Source organism: Lactuca sativa, chromosome 1 (genome assembly GCF_002870075.4).
Source record: "Lactuca sativa cultivar Salinas chromosome 1, Lsat_Salinas_v11, whole genome shotgun sequence".
In the NCBI taxonomy this organism is placed as follows: domain Eukaryota; kingdom Viridiplantae; phylum Streptophyta; class Magnoliopsida; order Asterales; family Asteraceae; genus Lactuca; species Lactuca sativa.
The window spans coordinates 130,988,361-131,009,619 of NC_056623.2; the positions used below are offsets into that span (position 1 = coordinate 130,988,361).

The following is a 21,259-nucleotide window of genomic DNA, read 5'->3' on the forward strand; positions in this document are numbered from 1 at the left end:
CGTTAAGTTGAACTCAGGAACAGGGTGTAAAAGGCCGTTGTTCAGAGAGAACGGGGGGTGAGGTTATTTACCAAATTGCCCTTAATTTTACTAAGATTACCGACGAAATTGAAAATTTATTGATTTTCTTCACTAAATCATCACAATTCTTTCACTAATATCCAAATTATTGGTATGCTGGAAATCTGTCGGTATTTTGTCGTTTCCAACAGATTTTTTCCGTCGCTAAATCTGTCGGTACTACCCAATTTTGTAGTAGTGGATTGAGGGCACACGTAAACAAATTAAATTTTGATCAGATTTTTAATACACTTCACACATAACTTTTGAAGTCATTTGGGGCACCTGGCCTCACTCATTCTTAGCTTGAATATTTTTTGTCCGAAATTTTTTCAAGGCAACATGTTCCTTGAAAACTACATCCTGCAAAGGTACAAATGTGATGCAAAAAGGATCGAAAGGAGGTGTGCTAAGATTACAACTGTTAAAACAAACAAATAAAAAAAATGACATCTAGTAATTCATATATTAAATATATAAAAGGGTATGCACGAGCCCTGGATGTCCCCAGCTATGATGACAAAATTTAATCACAGTAAGAAATTGAAGATGATATCCACACTTGAAATTAAAACTTGTAAAAAATTCTCACCTTCTTGTTCCCAGGTCAATTATGATGGGACATATTTAACATGTAGCTAGAGAAACAATTACTTCTTAATCTTACAACGTTTTTTCTCTACATAGAGAAACAACTCGGTGGTGTTGTCTTATCTTAGTGTTTCTTTAAGTAAGGATAAAAACTCTGCCTTGGATTCAAACCATCCATGTCTCCCTAGTTTGATAAATACTGAGCAAAGCTTCCCTCTGTTTATCCACCACTAGAGAATTATTCATCATCCTCATCTTCTGATTCCAACTAACGATGAATAAAAAAAAAAAAAAAAAAAAAAAAAAAAAAAACATGTTAGTAAGTCATGTACTCTTAAGTAGACATAATCTTATTTTTCCCTCAAAGCATGTCCATATTGAGGGAGATAATAAAACAATATTCAAACTTACTTGAATTTTCCTAGCTTCCTTAAGTTGGAATACAACCTCAGCAATTGTAGGTCGTTCTTCCCGATTTTCTTGCAAGCATTGATACGCAATAGCAGAAAACTTGCTCAGCATTCTTTGTTTGATATCTTTCTTTATTCTATTATCGATAATCTTGTCCATAGCTCCATTTTGGTAGCAGGTCCGGGCAAAATGATGGAGGAATCGCCTCTCATCATGGTAACTGGAAACACATGCCAACCGTCCACACAAAACCTCAAACAACACCACGCCAAACGAAAATACGTCAGATTCTTTTGTCAGAAAACCTGTTCTTTCGTATTGTGGGTCACAATAACCTTGTGTACCAGCAAAGTTATTCTGAGATTTTAGAACTATCCTACACAACCCAAAATCCGAAAGTTTTGCATTCCAATTCTCATCCAACAAAACCTTGGCACTTTTTATATCACCGTGTATTATTCTATAATTTTCTGCCACATGATTATGAAGGTAGTCAACAGCAGAAGCAACATCAATGCAAATATTGAGAAGTTGTGGCCATGACAGTCCACCCGACACACTAGTGTGAAGTAAATATTCTTCAAGGCTTCCATGGCTTGTGTATTCATACACAAGAATCATCTCATTTTTATCGTCACAAAACCCTATAAGGTTTACAATGTTCTTGTGTTTATATTGTGAATGCAATGAGACCTCTGCGTTGAAATCCTTGTTACCTTGAAAGCCAGTGTCATCTAGCCGTTTTACAGCAACTAGCTTGTTCACATAATCAGCCCACGTGAGGATTCCCTTGTAAACACTTACATATCTACCCTTCCCGATGAAATTTTTTTTATTGAAGCCTTGGGTACAATCTTCTATGGCTTGGAAAGGGATCATGACGTGGTTTGGTTGCTTCATCTGGAACAATATGTAGATTAATTAATATTGAACATTTCATATGAGAGGTCAGGGGTTCAAGTCTCGGTGAAGACATAGGTGGTTATTTAGAAGTAGATTAGTTAGTTTGCCGTTTCAAAAAAAAGTTAATATTGAACATTTGAACCAATCTAAAACACCATGGTTATGCAACTTTTGCTAAAAAGTTATTCTTCTAACAAGTAACAACCTTAGCAACCTAAGTTGTCCACACTTCCCACACCAAATTTACAATAAGTGCATTTAGAAGAATCATTGAAATAAAAAATTGATAAAAATACAACATTTTTCATGCATAACTCCACATGATTTGCAAACATGATTTTTGTAATCATAGTAATATTATATGTAGGCCTTATGTATCAGGCCATCTTTTAAAGGGGCCAAATTTTTTATGGTTTGATTAATTATATGTTAAACAATATCGATCTCGAAGATATCATTAATAATTTTGCATTTTAAAAAGCTATAACAAGTATTTTTCATTAAATATATGGATTTTTGTAATCGAAAATTTTATGTTTAGAAGCTAGTATTAATATTTTTTTTTTCAGTAATTGAGTTATTATAAAAAAAAGTTGATGAAATTTGTGTATTTTAAGAGTTTTTTTTTTTTTTTTTCGTCATGGGCCCAAGATATATTTGGAATGACCCTAATTATATGCATAAGATCTAGGTATATAGTTATAAAAAACAATATTTTGATATACTAAAAAGGTTAATGTTGTACATTTTCCTTAACATCGTAAAAATTCTATTTTATAAATGATCAATTTAAAATTAAAAAATAAATCTATTTTTTTTTTGTTTTTTTTCAGGGGAATCTCATAGATACAAGTAATATTTATGTTTAATGTTGCTTTTTTGATACATACATACACACGTACAAGGTTAAGTTATTTTAATAACCATTATTTACATGAGAACTTGATAACCAATTTTGCGGTCAAAATGTTTCACTCAAAACACCACCAAAAGCACCTTTCACGATTCCAAAATTTCGAAAAATGTGCATTTATACACATTTTTTAATTTACATATATACACATTCAAATACAAGTATATGGACATTTATAAAACCAAAAACAAATTGCATTTTTTTTGCAAATTTCGAGTTGTGATTCAGCAAGACGGTTGATTAGGTGCCTATGGTGGTGTTTTGTTTGAAACTGTTTTTTCGAAACATTGGTCTTGGTATTTTTTTTATGTATTTTTAGGGTTTTTTTTAAGGTTTTTTTGTTTTCCAAATAATCATTCCCTATATATATATATATATATATATATATATATATATATATATATATATATATATATATATATATATATATATATATATATATTTGAGACCACCTATATTTTATGAGACCGTGAAACACATTTTCTTATTTTTTTTATTATTTTTCTTTTTTTTAATTTTTTTAGTTAATTCAAGTTCCAAAAATAATATTTATAAAAGAATTTTTTGGATTTTTCTATTTATTTTGCATTTTAAAACTATTTTTTAGAATATGTACAGTGTAATATTCTATTAGAATATTTCACGTATTTTTTAAAAAAAAATGGGATTTTTTTTATTATTTTTTTATTTTTTTAGTTAATTCAAGTTCCGAAAATAATATTTAAAAAAAGAATTTTTAGATTTCCATTTATTTTGCATTTTAAAATTATTTTTTAGAATATGTACAGTGTAATATTCTATTAGAATATTTCACGTATTTTTCAAAAAAATGGGATTTTTTTTATTTATTTTTTATTTATTTTTTTAGTTAATTTAAGTTCCAAAAATAATATTTAAAAAAAGAATTTTTAGATTTTTCATTTATTTTGCATTTTAAAATTATTTTTTAGAATTTGTCAGTGTAATATTCTATTAGAATATTTCACGTATTTTTAAAAAAAAACGGAATTTTTTTTTAATTTTTTTATTTTTTTAGTTAATTCAAGTTCCGAAAATAATATTTAAAAAAAGAATTTTTGGATTTTTCCATTTATTTTTCATTTTAAAATTATTTTTAGATTTGATCTCACGGTCTCACAAAATTAAAATGGTCTCAAATGAACCTGAACCTATATATATATATATATATATATATATATATATATATATATATAGGTGGGTTCAATTGAGAAAATAAAAAAGGTTGAGAATGGGGGAATCATTCTCAGCCACTCATTTTATTCAAGCATAAAAAGACACAGTGGCAAACTTGTAAATATGATAACAACCTCCAATCTCAAATACGTATCTGTAGTTCAAACTCATTCATCGTTCATCATCCAAATTTCTTCTCCAACTTTCAATAATCATCCAGATTTCTTCAATTAAACCATCATCAACATCATCCAGTGCTAATCAATTATTGATCTTCATTAATAATCAACACGGTTCAACAGTTAACAACAAAAATTCATTTTTGGTTCTTTTAATTCAACTTTCAATTGTGCTTGAATACGATCAGATCTTCAACATCTATGATTAATTATACTCCCAGCGTTATTAGATCAACATCATCGATAATCAACAAAAATCCACTTCATATCATTCATTCAACATCGATTATCAAATAAAACTTGAAAATTGAGGTTAGAAAAATATCAAATCGTTTTTTTTTTTTTTGAAAAATTTCATATAATTTTCTATCAATCTACTCTTTTGTAGATTTAAATAGTCAAAATATCATGTTTCTAACATTTTTAAAAAAAGTTAAATTGTATGCACTCCAACTGTTTGATGAAATGCATTAACTAAATTAGCACGTTATATTCATATATGAATATGTTTTCTCAGTATATGATTGTTAAAACAAAAAACCAAATATGCAAGTCTGTATGTTATTCATATGTGAATAACATATAAAAATTATATATATTTGTGAATATACTTTGTAATATTTATATGTGAATATACTGTGTAATATTCATAAGTGAATATATCATCTAATATTCACAAATGAAAATACTATGTAATATTCACATGTGATATACCATGTAATACTATGTAATATTCAGATATGAAAATATTATCTAATATTCATAAGTGAATATACCATCTAATATTCACAAGTGAATATACTATGTAATATTCATAAGTGAATGCATCGTCTAATATTTAAATATGAATATACTATGTTTATTATATGTTATATTCATATATGAATGATACTTAAACTATAAAAAAAAAAAAATAAATAATCATAGTTTTTATTCATAACTGAATAACGAATGTACTATAGTAAAAATCTGATTCATTTTTATTCACTTATGAATAACGATAGCTGAAAATATAAAAAAAAATAAAGTTTTTATTTTATCTTAAAACTATATCAATATGGATGTCTATTTGTAGAGAATAAAAAATCATGAATTTTGGTATATTTAAAATCATTTTTCGATAAAAATAGCTTCTTAAAAATTAAAAAAAATCGAAAAAAACTATGTTTTTGTATAGATTAAGGTAATGATTAGCATAGTTTAAGGAAACATGTTTTGTTCAAAAACACATGTCTATTCCTTTCCCATTTCTGCTGGTACGACGAAGGCTTTTGCGGCAAAAATAAATGAGTGGCTGAGAATGATTCCCCCATTCTCAACCTTTTTTTTTCTCAATTGAACCCTCCTCTGTATATATATATATATATATATATATATATATATATATATATATATATATATATATATATATATATATATATATATATATATATATATATATATAGGAAAATGTCACATACGCCCTATGATGTTTTTAGGGTTTACTCTTTTACTCACTTACTTTTTAAGTGGCTTTTTAAGGGAACAAATTTGGTTTTGTCGGGTCTTATACGTCCTTTTTGAGAAAATGAAGGGGTAACCCGGTTACCCCTATACCAACTCACTTATTTTTCTATTTTAATAAAGTAAAAAAATGTTAAAAATTAAGAGGTCCCACGACATCTAAATCACTCTCTCTCTCTCTCTCTCTCTCTCTCTCTCTCTTACACTCATCGACGATGGCAGCCCTCCCCCAGAGAATAACGATTAAACCTCCACCCAAACACCCTCTGATCACTTCGTGAGCTACTCGCCTCCATAATTGACAACAAGAAGGGAAAACAGTTGAGAGGATTACCGAAGCATCCATGTCCTCATCACCTTCGATGCTTTAACCATCGTCGAGCCTGTCACCGCCTTCAGCTCCTTCCCCTTGATCTGTGGTCGCTGGCGACAAAATCAAGAATGCCAAGGGTACCACCGAAAAAATGAGCTTCGTCCCCTTCAATGGATTTGCCGCCACTAGACCGAAATCCACCCTTCTTCCTTTGATTTTCTTCCTCCTTGATTGATCAAACTCCTCATAACCACCCCTCATTTGTTGTTGTTCAATTTCCAATGAACCTTCCTTCCCTTCTTGTGTTGCAGTCGGTCGGACCAGAAGAAGAAGAAAGTTGCCGGAGTAGCCCTGGAGTGTCGGCACCCCTCCTCATGACCTCCCAGCCATCGCCGAAGATTAACGCCCTCCCTTTCTCTCGATTTCCAACCAACATCAGAGTTTCCTTGCGACTTCAACTGTACATTCCTTACCCCATCGTTGAAGATGGAGAGGGACTGCAACCGCATACTACTTCCATCTTCCTTCCTCGACCGGTGCTCGCTGATCAGCCACAAACAATCACCCCATCGTTTCCTGTTTTCGTCCGCATCAATTTCCCTTCTAGATCTAATGAAGACGAAGGCCCCCCATTTTGTATATATTAGCGATCTAATGAAGACGATTATTCAATCTGATACCTAAACAAATTATTTGTGAACAAAGGAAAATGCGGGTGGTGATTGGTTTCTGGGTAACAGTTATTCAATTGAGAGAGAGATGGGTGGGTCCAATTTTTATCTATGTTTCCCCTAAACTGGCTAAAACAAGTAAAAAGGACTAAAAAGACAGGTAGCCTACAACTTGATTTCCTCATAAAGCCACGAAAAAACTTAAGTGACTAAAAGGGTTAATAGAAACTTCATAGGACGTATGTGTCATTTTCATGTATATATATATATATATATATATATATATATATATATATATATATATATATATATATATATGTATATATACGGCCACTCTATTACATGCATGCTGCTATATGTTGATATTTTCTTACCGGATCCTCTCAGACTCTTCTACAACAACTCATAGTTTCTCTCAACAAAGAATTTGCTATGACTGACCTTGGCAACCCAAATTATTTTCTGGACATTCAGTTCAGTGTGTTCCTTAGTCGGAGTAAGTATGCTTTGGATATTCTTGATCGTGAAATTTATGTTGTACGCCAACTGACACACAACGCATAAGCGAAGCCGGATTCTTCGGGCACTACTAACCCTACTTTCTACCTAAGTTTGTCGGAGTTGTTTAGTTTCTTACATTCACTCGCTCAGGCATTGATATTGGCTTTGTGGTTTAAAAAATATGTATTTACATGCACGACCCTTGCGAGCCTCATCTATGTGTGTTGAAACGCATGCTTCAATATCTTCGGGGGACTATTGATTATGACATCCAACTTCATGCCTCCTCTTCGTGAGATCCTATTGCATATTTTGATGCGGATTTTAAGGGGGGGGGGGGGGGGGGGGGCTACATTAGGTTATTGTGTATTTCTAGGCAATAACATTATATCCTAGTCTTCTAAACGCCAAGCTAGTATTTCCCATAATAGTGCAGAAGCACAATATAGAGTGGTAGCAAACACGATTGCTAAATAATCATGGCTACATAACCTTTTTCACGAACTTCGCTTCTCTCTGACGAAAACTACAATTGTCTACTGTGACAATGGAAACATTCTCTACATGTCTATAAATCCAGATCGCACCAATCACATCGAAATTGATGTATGTTTTTTTCATTACAAAGTTTCTATTAGTGACATTCGAGTTTTACATGTCCGACTTCATCTCAGTATGTCCAAATTTTTATCAATGGCCATCATTCAACACTTTTTCTTTACTTCAGACCAATCTAAATGTTCTTCGTGTGCCTCCCGTTACGGCTACGTGGATGTTAGTATGTATATTTATGTATATGTATAACGTAATTATGTATTTATCCCATAGTTGGCCCAAGGCCTTTGGATTTTATATTTTCTTGTATTCCTTCATTTATATATATTTGGCATACCTAAAGAGAATTCATTCTCGTAAAATATATTGCATAATAACAACTAACAGAATCATAAGAGGAGAGTCCAACTCCATTAATGATTTTCGTAGACCATTTACAACTTTACAACGAAAGCCAAATTCAAAGTGAAGTTGCATGGTTTTTTGGGCATTTGTTTCAAGAGGAAACTAAAAGGGTGGAAGCTTTCTTAGGCCCTGTTTGGAGTCGGGGAAAAGGACAGACATGTGTGATGAAATATCAAACTCCTTAATTTGTCTACCAAGTTCATTGTCGAAAACACAACATTCTTTACAAATGTATTTGTTGTAAATTTGTGTGTTGACCGGAATGAGTTAATCTCTAACAAAAGGAAAAGTAAAATTCTTTTCTTTTAAATGCAAAATGTAATACTCAGTTACCTTGATTTTTGTTTCTCTAGATTTAGGCAAAGTGGAAGATTTCATGGTCTCCCCAAGCAGGCTTGATGTGAACTCCAAAGTACTATCTACAATTGATGATTTTGACATCTCTGCAATCTTGTAAATTTCCTCCTATATGTTTTTCAAAAATACCATAGCCAAATTAGCAAAACCCAATCAATGAGAAAGGGGATTTGAGATGTATATTAATTGTGTTTTAATTATAGATATATTATTGTAACACTAGAGTGTCGTAAAAATAAACTGTTACGACAAAACGACGTCACAAAGGTCCTATTCATCTTATACCAACTACAAAGATACGGTGCAAGATATCTAGGCCCATTCATATTATTCATGTAATGAGTTTATGCCAAATTAAAAATAATATATTGAGGAAATTTACCGATTCAGGACCATGCATAATGCACCTAACAAACTTTAACTCAGTAAATGATGGATTCAACTGCATAGGGCGACCTGTCTTTCTCCATCCACGTACCTCTGTAAAAATGTGTCATATGATAAAGTTCCCTTATTTTCAGCATAAATCTAACAACAAATACCCAGAATTGGCTTGACAAGATGGGCAAACCTGTACATTCAATGGTATCACCAACTAGAATACTAAACCAACCAGGAGTGAGTCTACCAATCTCCATTAACTCAAACAAATCACGACGACAAAGATAGTAAGCTTGTGTGCTTAGTTGAAAACCAGACAAATCTCCTCCAAGAACTTCTATCCATTCCATGTTATCTTCCAAGGTGTCCTCCGCTACTTTTTCATCAGTATAAACAAGGCTCACACCACACTCGTGAACCTCCAATCCATTTATCACAGCTATAGAGACGTTGACTTTATCTCCTATGTCCAATGTATTTCCAATTGGCCAATAGCTTAACCATATACCAACTTCATCGGATTCAGGTTTGCCAAAGACTTTGGGGTTGTACATCAAATCAACTCCATTGGTTGTATTGATCTTACAGAACCATACCCAATCATCATCACCTGATATTGTATATTTGAAAGTTACATCAATTCCTTTGAGCCTTTTATTCTTTGGAGGCGGAGGCACGTCAAAGGACAAAGATGATGACTCCGAGACATATGTAGACTTCATGTTTGGATCCTCCATGTCTGGCAGAGATGTGCTCATTATATGGAATTCATACAACATCTATCCCATGCAAGAGAACAATAATTTGGTCACATATAATCAGTTTATAGGTGGTATGCTTGGTGTGTTCAATCTCATGAAAGTATTTGAGAGAGAATCAATGTACCTGGAGACAAAAACTTCTGCCTTTGGTGAGCTCGTCATCACCAACCAAACACACCTCATGATTTTGATATTCTTTTAGCCACTTCATATGTCCCAAATCATTTCCTTCAAGTTTGGTTATAGGCACCAATTTGATAAAGCCTTCAATTTCTAATAAACTAATACAGCCTTCATAGCCAAACTCTTGCAATGTGAACCGATGTGATTGGAAATTTATTTCCTCCAGCGATTTACAGTAGTATATATACAATTCTGCAAGTGTACTTGGGAGACATGGAAGCCTTTTAAGCATTGAGCATGAACTTACGTCTAGGACCCGAAGACTTTTAAGATGGTCATAACAAGGTAGAAACTGAAATAGACTATAGCCTAAATTCAAGTACTCCAAACATGGTTGAGTACTGAAACTCAGAGGAAAGGAATCAGTACATTCAAGATTGCAGTCCTTGAGGAATAATCGGTGCAATGAACATGAGAAGGAAAAGGTAGGCTGTTCTGTAACTTCTCCACCAGAGGTAGAAGCTTCTAGATCTTGATCTCTTTGCTCACTTTTGCACAGACTTTTACATCCTGTCATGTTCAGTAGTGCAAGATTCGTCAGCTCTCCTATGGTTTCACATACACGAGCAAGACTGTGACAGTTCCAAAGAATCAAAGTCTCTAGTTGAGGGATCATGGACATGTTGCGGATTTCGCATAGATCATGAGAGTGTGTAAGATTCAAAATCTGCAGTGACTGAAGAACCTGGTGCAAAAGTAAGAAAATTAATGTAGCACTCCATGTCTGGATAAAGACCACTAAGAACCAAGAAGCTAAACCATAACAGACTAAAAAAGGATGCAGGATTCCCTACCATGGGTAGTTCAAATACTTCCAATTTGCTATAGCTCATATCTATAGCCACCAAATTTCCCATGAATAAGTCAGAGGGTATGGTTCTTAAATTGGATCCAAGCCAGCAGAGCCATCTTAAGTCTTCTGAAAAGTTCCCGTAGGTCCCAGTGAGCTGCACGAAGTTTAGTTGGAGCAATTTTAGTCTATCCATCTTTTGAAGCGCATCTGTCTTGAGGTTTGATGACTGCATTGAGATAGATAGTAAGTTTACTATCAGATCCAGAAATATATATATATATATATATATATATATATATATATATATATATATATATATATATATATATATATATATATATATATATGTGTGTGTGTGTGTAAATTTAAATATACAAAATGAATATACACACACGCATGTACTTCAGTTCTTAGTGATTATGCATTACCTTGAAAGCAAACTTCTGTTTATCTAGCATTTCCATTTCCATGTCAAGTGCTAAACCTTCCATTGTTTTTGAACCCTAAAAGGAAAAAATGGATAAATTGTAGAATTAAGATGAAATAGAAGAGTGTGAAAGCAAAAGTAGGCTAAATTAAATTAAATAGGACTAATATTATAAAATTCTTAAATTTTTAACGCGTAATTGGAAAAAGCTCTAATATTTTTTTTTATTATTGTTATGACCACAACTTTCTCGCAAAATTATCACTCTAGCCACTTAACGAGTTTTATGATTAACTTTGTTAACCTTTTTACAAAATCAGTCCTACAAAAAGTTCAAATTTGGTCCCTAAGGTTTTCAAAAAATTACACCACATGATTTTTGAACTTTATTTTTCGTTTTTTTGTGTATTTTATTTATTTTTGGTTTTTTGTAAATATATATACATTTTTTTTTGTATATATTTTATTTATTTTCATTTTTAACTTTATTTTTCACAAATTTGATTTTTTTTTACCTTTTTACCTTTTGTTTTCTATTTTTTTAGTGTATATATAGAGTATACTAGAGGTTTTTTTTTCATATATCTTTTCGTATTATAATTTATTTTTTTCCTCTTTTTATTTTTTATATTTGTATTCCAATTATTTATTTTTATTTTTTTGTATTTTTAACTTTTTATTGATGTTTTTCAAAAAAATGTAAAATGTTAATATATTAAAGTATATTACAATTTTTATAATTTATACTTTTTGTAACTTTTTTATTTTTACTCAAATAAATAAAATAGTTATGTTTATATTTCTAATTTCTGTCCAACTTATTTTTATTTTTTATTTTTTTCTTTAGTGTTATTATATTTATGTTACGAAAAAATAAAAATTAAAAAAAATAGCTTGTTTATTGAGAATTAGTGTTTTAATGTTTTATATAACTTGCAAATTAAATATTTTTATATGTGATATCAATAGTTCAAATTCAAGATAAGATTTTTCAGTTTGATAATAGACTAAACGAAAGAACAAAAAAAATAATAATAATCGGTCTCTATAAAAAAAATTTATTATAGTAATTTATATTGAATTCGGGTTCGTTTATTTGAATCAAAATAAATAAAAAAAACATTAGAAAAACCATAAATAACTAAAATAGAAAAAAAAATAGAAAACAAAAGGTAAAAAGTTAAACAAAAAAAATCAAATTGATGAAAAATAAAGTTAAAAAAAGAAAATAAAAAAGTATGTAAAAAAGAAAGTAAAAAATGTATATATATTTATAAAAAAACCGAAAATAAATAAAGTATACAAAAAACGAAAAATAAAGTTAAAAAACCATGTGGTGTAACTTTTTGCAAACCTCAGGGACCAAATTTGAACTTTTTAGGATTGATTTTGCAAAACATTTAACCAAGTTAACCATGAAACTCATTAAGTGAGCTAGAGTGATAATTCTGCGAGAAAGTTGTGGTCATAGCAATAATAAAAAAAATATTAGGGCTTTTTCCAATTAGGTGTTAAAAATTTAGGGTTTTTATAATATTAGTCCAATTATATATACACATAAGAAGCATCTTACCTCTCCTTTGTTCAATATTTTATGAGATTCTTCACTAAGCCACACTCTACTACGTTCTGTAGGGAATTTTGATTCTTGACGAACTATGTTTTCCCCATCTCTTGAAGCAATCGATGCATCATCAGTTTCTTGTTCGGTGAAACAGAAAGAAGGCATTTGTTAGATAGGCTTTTGATCCCAAATAATGCAGGGTAATCATGCTGCAATATCTTTACAACATAATCCATGTCTATGCCAACAAAGAAACAAGCAATGTGCAAAAACAACTCTTTTTCTAAGTCAAATGACAATGACTTATAGCTCATGATAAGTACATTTTGAATTCTAGAATCAATTTCTTTTTCCAGCAAATTCAATTGGCTTTTCCAATGTAAGATGGTATTGTTATCAGATAGAGAAGAAGCCAATACTTCAAGAGCCAAAGGATTTCCTTCACAATATTGTACTGCTTGAAATGCAAGCTCCTCGAAACCATCCATGGGGACTTTGGAACCGAAAGCATGATGGCTTAAAAGCTCTAATGATTCTTCATCATTCAATAGTTCCATTTTATAATCTTGACATCTCCAGTTTGTGGACTTAAACCAATTATCCGTATTTTCCCTGGTGGTTGTTATTATAATCTTGGTTTGTGCATTAATCATCCCATTTCCAAGTAAAGCAATTAACTGACTTTCTTCAGCAATGTCATCAAGAACAATAAGCGACCTTTTTGTTTGTAAGGCCTCCTTAATCTCCCATGTACCTTCAAACACACTAGGTATTTTCCTTTTCTTACCTCCTAAAATACTTGTGAGAAGTTGTTCTTGTAGCATACGCAAACCATCAGGCCCTTCACATTTGTGGCCAATGCCTTCAACAAAGCTCATGTTTTCATAAGTTCTCCAATTTAAATTGTAAATATACTTGGCCAGCGTTGTCTTGCCACTTCCACCCATGCCGCAAATTGCTAAAAATTCAACATTGGGTTGATTTAACCACATACTAATCTTCGCATATCGACTAGCCATCCCTGTTACATTGGTTGGAAGATTAACTTCTTTGCGATCCAGTTTATTGTAAATGACGTCAACAATTTCCTTCAGAAACTCTGCTTCAGACCTGGAATAACATTGAAAAAAAAGATCAAATTCATGGGATGGTATTTAGAGAGTCTTTGATATAACTAAATTTGATTACCATTAAAGTTAATTTCCCACCGATGATAAAAAGTTGAATCAATAAAGTATCACAGTGTTTACAATGATATAGAAGTTTTTTTTTTTTTTTTTTTTTTTTTTTTTTTTAATTTAATTGCAAATGCATTCCTAAATACCAATTTAATCAATATTCATTGACCATTGTAAAACAAATATTGGAGGCCCACCGTTATGTTTGAAGGGACCATACATTTGTTTTTATCTTATAGGATGTTTGGGATATGATCATTTTGAAGTTAAAAAAGGACTTTTACCAAAAATGACTTCTTGATTTATGAAGATGGAAAACGGAGTTTGGAAAAGTGTTTGGATTATCTTTTTATAGTTGTAAAAGTTCTTAGTTGATAGGTTAATAGGTGTTTGGCTTAGTTTTGTCTTTTATCTATTTTGTAAACCTAATAAGTCATTAATTGTTTCATGAAGTTAGAAATTGTGACTTCTTAAAATCTTTTTTTCAAAAACTAAACAAAAAGTTGTTTTAAAATGTCTTTCTCTATACTCAAACATTTTTTTGAACTTAATGACTTTTTAAAAAAGCAATAATTTAAGAAGTCATTTTTAGATAAATAGCCAAATACCCTCTTAATTACCTAAATCAGAAATTAGCATAGATAGTTTGCAGCAATTTTTTTCAAGAAATAAATTAATAAACAAGAACTTAGTTAGATCTAGACAAGATTCGCTTAGATCTTGCTAAGATTTAAACATATATATGATGTATCAAGAAGCAATGAAGCATTAAGCTACTTCTCGACGTAAAAAGAGGATATTATCACAGCATTTTATACTTTTAATTTTCCATTAAAATTAATACACATACATACAAAAAAAAAAAAAAAAAGTCAACCAACACTGATTCGCTTTTAAGTTGCATCATTTTCATTAAATTTTCGATCAAAGTAATTACTAATTCACCTAGTTTTCCGATCTAATAACTCTTACCCATTCAAGTATTGATACATTTATCAGCAAAAATTTCACAAGTTAGAGACCAATATTTGCCTAAAATATAAATCTAGAATTAGGAAGAGACAAAGAGGCATACCCAGACAAAAACCATGCCTGCCAAATCAGCAACCTCTTTGAGAGCATTCTTCCACAGGTTCACGTTATGCTCTGTCCACCTTGAAGAAGCTTTGACTTTGATAGCGAATGTTTTTCTATGCTTCCTCACATCAGAAGGATCGACGTGATAGAAAACTGGTAGAACAAAGTGATTGCACTCCGTTCTTTGTTCCAGGATCAGGAGAAGCTCGTCGAGACACCAAGTTGAAGTTGCATAGTTCTCTGAGAATACAACTACCGAAGCCCTAGATTCTTTGATTATTCTCTTGATCTCCGGCATCAGTTTTTCGCCTCTTTTGATTTCTTCGTTATCTCTATAAGTACTAATTCCTGCTCTCTTTAGTGCGTAATAAAGATGATCCGTAAAAGAATGACGAGTATCTTCGCCGCTAAAGCTTAGAAAAACGTTATTAGCACCATCAAAAGCCATAATACTAGAAGAAGTAATAGAAGCGATTGAAATTGGATCTGCAAAGATGGAAAACGAAGTCAATGGAAAATCTTCAATTATGCAAATTGATACCCACAAACCCAATTAGTCACAAAGGCTCATTCTCACATGCACCGCTGGAGAAATAATTAAGTTGTTTTTTTAGTACATCTCATTCAAGATTAACAAAATAATAACAATGTTTTTTTTTTTTGGTTTTACAAAATAATTTTTTTTAAGGAATGACTCGTTCAAGATTTGTTCATGAAATTCTAAATTATTTTTGCATCAAAAACTCTCTCATTTTATTTTTAAAATATCCATTTCGATAGGTTTAATATATCATTTTTTTCAATAATATATTATGATTTTAAGCCTTTATTTATACTTACCATTTCATATGTTTATTTAACTTTTTGTTCGATTTTAGTAAACACCCAAATTAATTTTTAAATTTTTACAATTGTTCATCGGATATTGGTTTTTTTCTAGAAATTTCGAAGATATATATATATATATATATATATATATATATATATATATATATATATATATATATATATATATATATATATATATATATATATAGCGTACCCGTGCGTTACGGCGACGACGATTTGTTTCATTTCGGCGATTAGTTTCCGAACGAAAGTTATTCGATGGTCGTCAAAACGTTTCCTTTCGATTTGTTTCATTTCGACAATTTGTTCCTTTCGGCGATCAACTGTCTCTAGGCGGGTTGAAAATAGTAATTTCCATCTATTACTGTTTATCTGGCAGCGGACGACAATTAGTTTCATTAGAGATTATTTTCCTTTTGATAGGCACATGACCAATATGTTCGTTTGGACAACAAACGTGGTAGCGGTGAATAATATTATTTTCGCTGAATAGTTTTATTTTTCTTTTGATAGGCACATGACCAATATGTTCGTTTGGACAACAAACGTGGTAGCGGTGAATAATATTATTTTCGCTAAATAGTTTTATTTTGGAGAGTGGTTTCTTATTGGAAAGCTATGTACAAATGAATGTTGTGTTTTTATATCGACTCATTTAGTAATATATATATATATATATATATATATATATATATATATATATATATATATATATATATATATATATATATATATATTTCTTTTTATGAAAATATTTGTAAGTTGACCGGCGTCAGGTTATGAAGAGAGTTTTTTTGAGGATTACTTTCATTCCAAAATTATTTCTTTATCAGTATATAGTTCAATTTTAACTGTTCATTTTTTTAAAAACACATGGCGCTTAGAATAAACTTCGAGTCTATACATATTCACTTATGCTTTATAATAAAAAACAAAATTTAAAAACAACTTTTTAAACAAAAAAAATTATTTACATCTCCAATTATCCTAGCCTATTCGATTTTTTTTGTTCAAACATGTGATAAAAATATCATAAAAATACAGTATTTTTTATAAAATTTGAATTTCAAGTCGATAAACTGAATTTAAAATGATTTTAACTGAAAATATATTTTTAATATAAAAACCATGATTGAAAGCCTTTTTACTTTTCAACTTCCGATAAAAATACAAAACTATTGTCATTTTTTCTTGAGAATCTAAAATCATAGCTCCTATTAATCATGCTTTCAAAAGCCTATAGGTAATATACTCATATTTAATTATTTATCATTGCACTTTATTCTATTCTTTTTATTTTTGACATTTAAAAATTTTAAAGTTTATAAGTGTTATTTTATTATCAAAATCATTTATACATATATAACGAAATATTTTATAACCTACAAAGTTTTATTTTTACTCCGAATTTATACTTTATATGCAAGTAGTGACAACTCACAACTTTTTGGAAATTTTGGTGAACTATCCTATCTTTATTTTTGTTTAAAATAAAGAAAATAGTAATTAAATATAAAACATATTTAATGTATATATTCATAAATTTATTTATATTCGTCATCGATGAGTAAATTACATAATAACTATGAACACTAAAGTATATATAATTGTTATATTCTTATATTTAATATATTAAAAATTAAAACAAACAATAATATAGAATATGTGTAATATTATTAGTAAGCCTTCGGTGACAAATGTTTATTTTTATTATGAACTTATTTTAAATTTAAATCATAGTAAAAAGTGTTTTCAGAATATAATTTTAATGCGTACAAAAGATAGGGATCGAGCTCTTTAAATTTTATGGATAGATTTAAATACGTGATAAACGAAATTAATCTCTTTTGAGTATTTGTTGTTTGTTTTAAATTTATGAAACAATTAATGTATTTTGTTGTTTGCTTTGAACTTGTAACTACATTGTATCACCTATTTTTGTTTTGAATTTGTAACTACCTTACAGATTTTATTAAAACGTTGATCTATCATCTTCTCCATCTTATTCATATCTTTTCTTGACAATGAAAAAAAATTAAAATGTTCGTTCAATTTTCTTTGCAACTTTTCTTGACAATAAACAAAATAAAAGCATTCGTTGATTTTTCTTTGCATCTCTGACAGCATATGTAATGTCATTTTATTTATATTTCTTTTTTTTTTCACTATTTGCAATCATTTTGCATTTCTAGTTCCATAATTAACCAAGATGAAGCTCCTTATAATACAACACATATATTACGACGGAAACACCCATATTTTCCAGATTACTTTTAAAAAAACATGTGCAAAACTCACAAAAAAAATATTATTATATTCTATCATTTTTTTGATAATAATTTTAAGTTAATCTAATGAAATTCTTTATCTTCATGGTCTCTTTCTTCTTTCTAGTAAATCATCTTTGTCAAGAAATCAAAGACTAACATAATCTATAAACAGGAAGGATCCAGGTTCGATCCTTGCTGCCTTCAAAGCTCTTCCCTTTTTATTGAGGCGCTGGCAGCTAGCTTGTTGCTGTTTAGCCGGCTTCCCTAGCCGAGCCGTATACTTCCAATCTGAGCCACCACGTCCGAGTCGCAAGCCGCTGCTGAGCCGAGATCTCCGGAAACCCTAGCCGCAAACAGGAAAGCCGCCGCCGGCCGTAAATAGTTTCCGGTTACGTGAAAATTCGACTTTGAAGCTCCAAAACTCGATCAAAAACCTATTTTTATGAAAAACACAAAGAACAAACCCCCCTTATTTTTGCGAGATCTATCCAAAAACGTAAAAATATCTAGAAAATAAGATCAAATAATGCCCCAAATGGAGTTTACGGCCCAAGAACTTGGTGTTTACGGCCGTAAGCTTGGACCGTAAACACAGAATATTCGATTTTTGGATGAAATAATGAACCTTTAGACTGATACAACCTTGCTCTGATACCAATTGTAAGTCCCTAAAATGCCCGTGTATCAGTCAAATCCATTTGATGGTGCGGAATCCCAATCAAACGGATGATGCAAAATAAAATAGAAGAGAAGAAGAAGAAGAATATGATGAATCTTGATTGTATTAATGATATGAATGAAATTCCTTACACAAGATTCAAACACAAATAAAAGCTCCTGTCTCTCTGCCGTAAACTACTTCTGTTCAACAATCATCAATCTACTCCTCACCCTAACACCTCTATTTATACATATTGGATATGGGCCGGAAACATATGGGCCGTAAATGAGTTTACGGCCGTAAGGTGTTTACGGCCGTAAACTCAGCCGTAAACTAGACCGAAAACTCCACAATTATTACACAAAAATACAATGCCCAGAAAAGTAAAGTATAAACCATATTTTTGACCCAACAACAGGTATCATCCCCCCCAGAACAACGTTTTCTTTCAGGCCTTGCAACCAATCGATACGGCCCAGGAGAGCTGCTTTTGCTAAAACTCTAGCAGTTTCTTGAAAACTAGCTTCGGATATGAAACTTTGAGTATTCATAGATGCTCTTGTTATTCCCAATAAGACGGCTTGGTAACAGATCGCTTCTTCCAAAGCACGTCCCATCGTTCCGCTCGCAACAATCCAATTAGTTCTCCGGGCGAAAAAACATTAGACATTTCATCTTCTGAAACCAAAACTTTTGATTTTATTTGACGTACAATAATTTCTATATGCCTATTATGTATCTGCACCCCCTGGGAGCGATAAACCTTTTGGACCTTATTAACCAAAGAGATACGACTTTGCACTATAGTTAGTTCAGCACCAATCAAGAGTGCCCAAGGAATTCCAAGAATTCTTGTTATAGATTTGTTCCAACCCTCAATCCTCTTTTCGAGATTCATCGATATTGGATCAATCGAACGCACTTCTAACACCTGTTCCACTTTTGGAAGACCTTGCGTTATATCACTAGATCTTGATTTTTCATATATAAATGTAACTAATGTATCGCCTTCGTAAAGGATTTCCCCATAATGTCCATGAACAGTTGCTCCTGGAGTAGCCAAATAAGGCTTAGTTGATCGTATTACCACATAATCAACTTGAACAATTAGAACTTGACCCGATTTTAAATGCAGTCCTTTTTTTGCTATACATACATTTTCACAAAGAAATTGCCCAAGACTAACGATTGGAGATGTCTCTTCACAATAATTGTAATGGAGAAAATACCAATTCAAATGGAATGGATTCAAAATGATATTACTGCATGAATAGGGATTATAAATTTGACCATTTTCATCCAGTAAATAATATTTAAGTATTTGAAAAATCTGTTTGAAATTGTCAAGTTGCAAATAGTTAGTTACCTAGATCTGATTATGGGTTATTAAACGGGAAAATAAATCAAAATTATAAATTGGAAAACCTGTTCCTAACGGGCCCAACGAATTCCTAATTGGAATTAGGGGGTTCTTTTTTATTGATTCTTTTATCACATTAGGAGATTTTACATCGTTGAATGGGCCTATTCGAAAACAATTGGATGATGACAAAATTATCAAAGATTGAGATTCGTTATTTCGATTCAACAACGTATGGATAGTTCCTTGATTTGGATTAAGGGATTCTTTAATACTTGACTTGGAATAGGAATAAATGGAAGAAAATGGATTAACATTAGCGCGATCTGATCCATTCTCAGAGATCAATCCTGAACCCAACAGATCGTTCCTTTTTCCGGTATAAGAAATAGGTGACTTAGCTAAGTCGATTCTTAGAAAATATCTAAGCAAACCATTTGTCCTTATTTCAACAAAGGAAGCACAGGCCTTTTTGATTTTTTTGTCTTGGTCCCAATTCAACACTAAAGAAGTCCGAACTAATTGAATACTTATGTCCCAAATTTCAAAAATTGGGTCATAATAAAGGATATAATTGACAACTCGAAGTTGTAGATTATCACTTTCCTGCAAGAGATCCGGCGGGAAAAGTCTTCCTAAATTTATACCATCCGTTTTTTATATGGGACTACAGGTTGAACCAAAACAAAATACTTTTTTTCATACCTGGAAAGTTTCATTCGTTGGATATAGAGCCAATTTTTCAATTTTTTGTATTCTTTGGAATTTGGTTTTCCCCCTCCTGGCGGTATCAATCGGAATGCCTTATTTGTCTTTCCAGGAAAATGGATATCTCCAGAAAAGATTATCAGTTTCATTTTTTCTGCTTTTTTCTTCACTCGGACCAATCCGCCTACCCGACTTCTTCTATTGAAAGTGATTTGTGTATCTGCCCCAATAATACTATTGTGCCGTACCATTATGGAAGAAGATTCGGACAAAATGTGGACTTCCACGGGAATAAAAAAAATGGATTTACTTCCTTTTGGTATTTTGGCCAAAATACCTTGACTCCTCGATACTCAATCAAATTATCTTCGTCGACGATTGAATATAGTTCTCGATTCTCATATTTAGTAAGTCCCGAGCTCTTTCTTATATACCGAGGATCATCGAAATAAGCAAGAATACTATTTCTACAGAGAATACCATTTCTGGGT

The 21,259-nt window shown here is 31.2% G+C and overlaps 2 protein-coding genes across 2 annotated transcripts; both read right to left on the reverse strand.

The window, feature by feature from the left end:
• Positions 1-536: 536 nt before the first annotated feature.
• LOC111909382 (uncharacterized) lies at positions 537-15,491 on the reverse strand. Its single transcript, XM_042902533.2, has 10 exons — positions 14,919-15,491; positions 12,675-13,775; positions 11,103-11,177; positions 10,676-10,900; positions 9,823-10,566; positions 9,128-9,716; positions 8,939-9,036; positions 8,533-8,664; positions 1,063-1,962; positions 537-919 (listed from the first exon to the last, which is right to left on the reverse strand). The coding sequence occupies exons 2-10, from the start codon at positions 12,828-12,830 to the stop codon at positions 890-892; spliced, it is 2,949 nt and encodes a 982-aa protein (XP_042758467.1). The 5' UTR covers positions 12,831-13,775; positions 14,919-15,491; the 3' UTR covers positions 537-889.
• On the reverse strand, positions 12,886-15,368 carry LOC122194473 (disease resistance protein RUN1). The gene is made up of 4 exons (XM_042897216.1): positions 14,919-15,368; positions 14,725-14,801; positions 12,989-13,775; positions 12,886-12,903 (listed from the first exon to the last, which is right to left on the reverse strand). The coding sequence occupies exons 1-4, from the start codon at positions 15,366-15,368 to the stop codon at positions 12,886-12,888; spliced, it is 1,332 nt and encodes a 443-aa protein (XP_042753150.1).
• Positions 15,492-21,259: the final 5,768 nt, after the last annotated feature.

What these genes read in the sequence shown, in the direction of transcription:
- LOC111909382 (XM_042902533.2), bottom strand. Translation starts at nt 12,830, where the DNA reads ATGCCTTCTTTCTGTTTCACCGAACAAGAAACTGATGATGCATCGATT. An exon ending in TGATACCATTGAATGTACAG is followed by an intron (nt 9,037 to 9,127) that starts GTTTGCCCATCT and finishes ACATTTTTACAG; the next exon opens with AGGTACGTGGATGGAGAAAG. An exon ending in TTATGCATGGTCCTGAATCG is followed by an intron (nt 8,665 to 8,938) that starts GTAAATTTCCTC and finishes AAAAACATATAG; the next exon opens with GAGGAAATTTACAAGATTGC.
- LOC122194473 (XM_042897216.1), bottom strand. Translation starts at nt 15,368, where the DNA reads ATGGCTTTTGATGGTGCTAATAACGTTTTTCTAAGCTTTAGCGGCGAA. An exon ending in CAGGCATGGTTTTTGTCTGG is followed by an intron (nt 14,802 to 14,918) that starts GTATGCCTCTTT and finishes AAGAGTTATTAG; the next exon opens with ATCGGAAAACTAGGTGAATT. An exon ending in CAACTTAAAAGCGAATCAGT is followed by an intron (nt 13,776 to 14,724) that starts GTTGGTTGACTT and finishes ATGTTATTCCAG; the next exon opens with GTCTGAAGCAGAGTTTCTGA.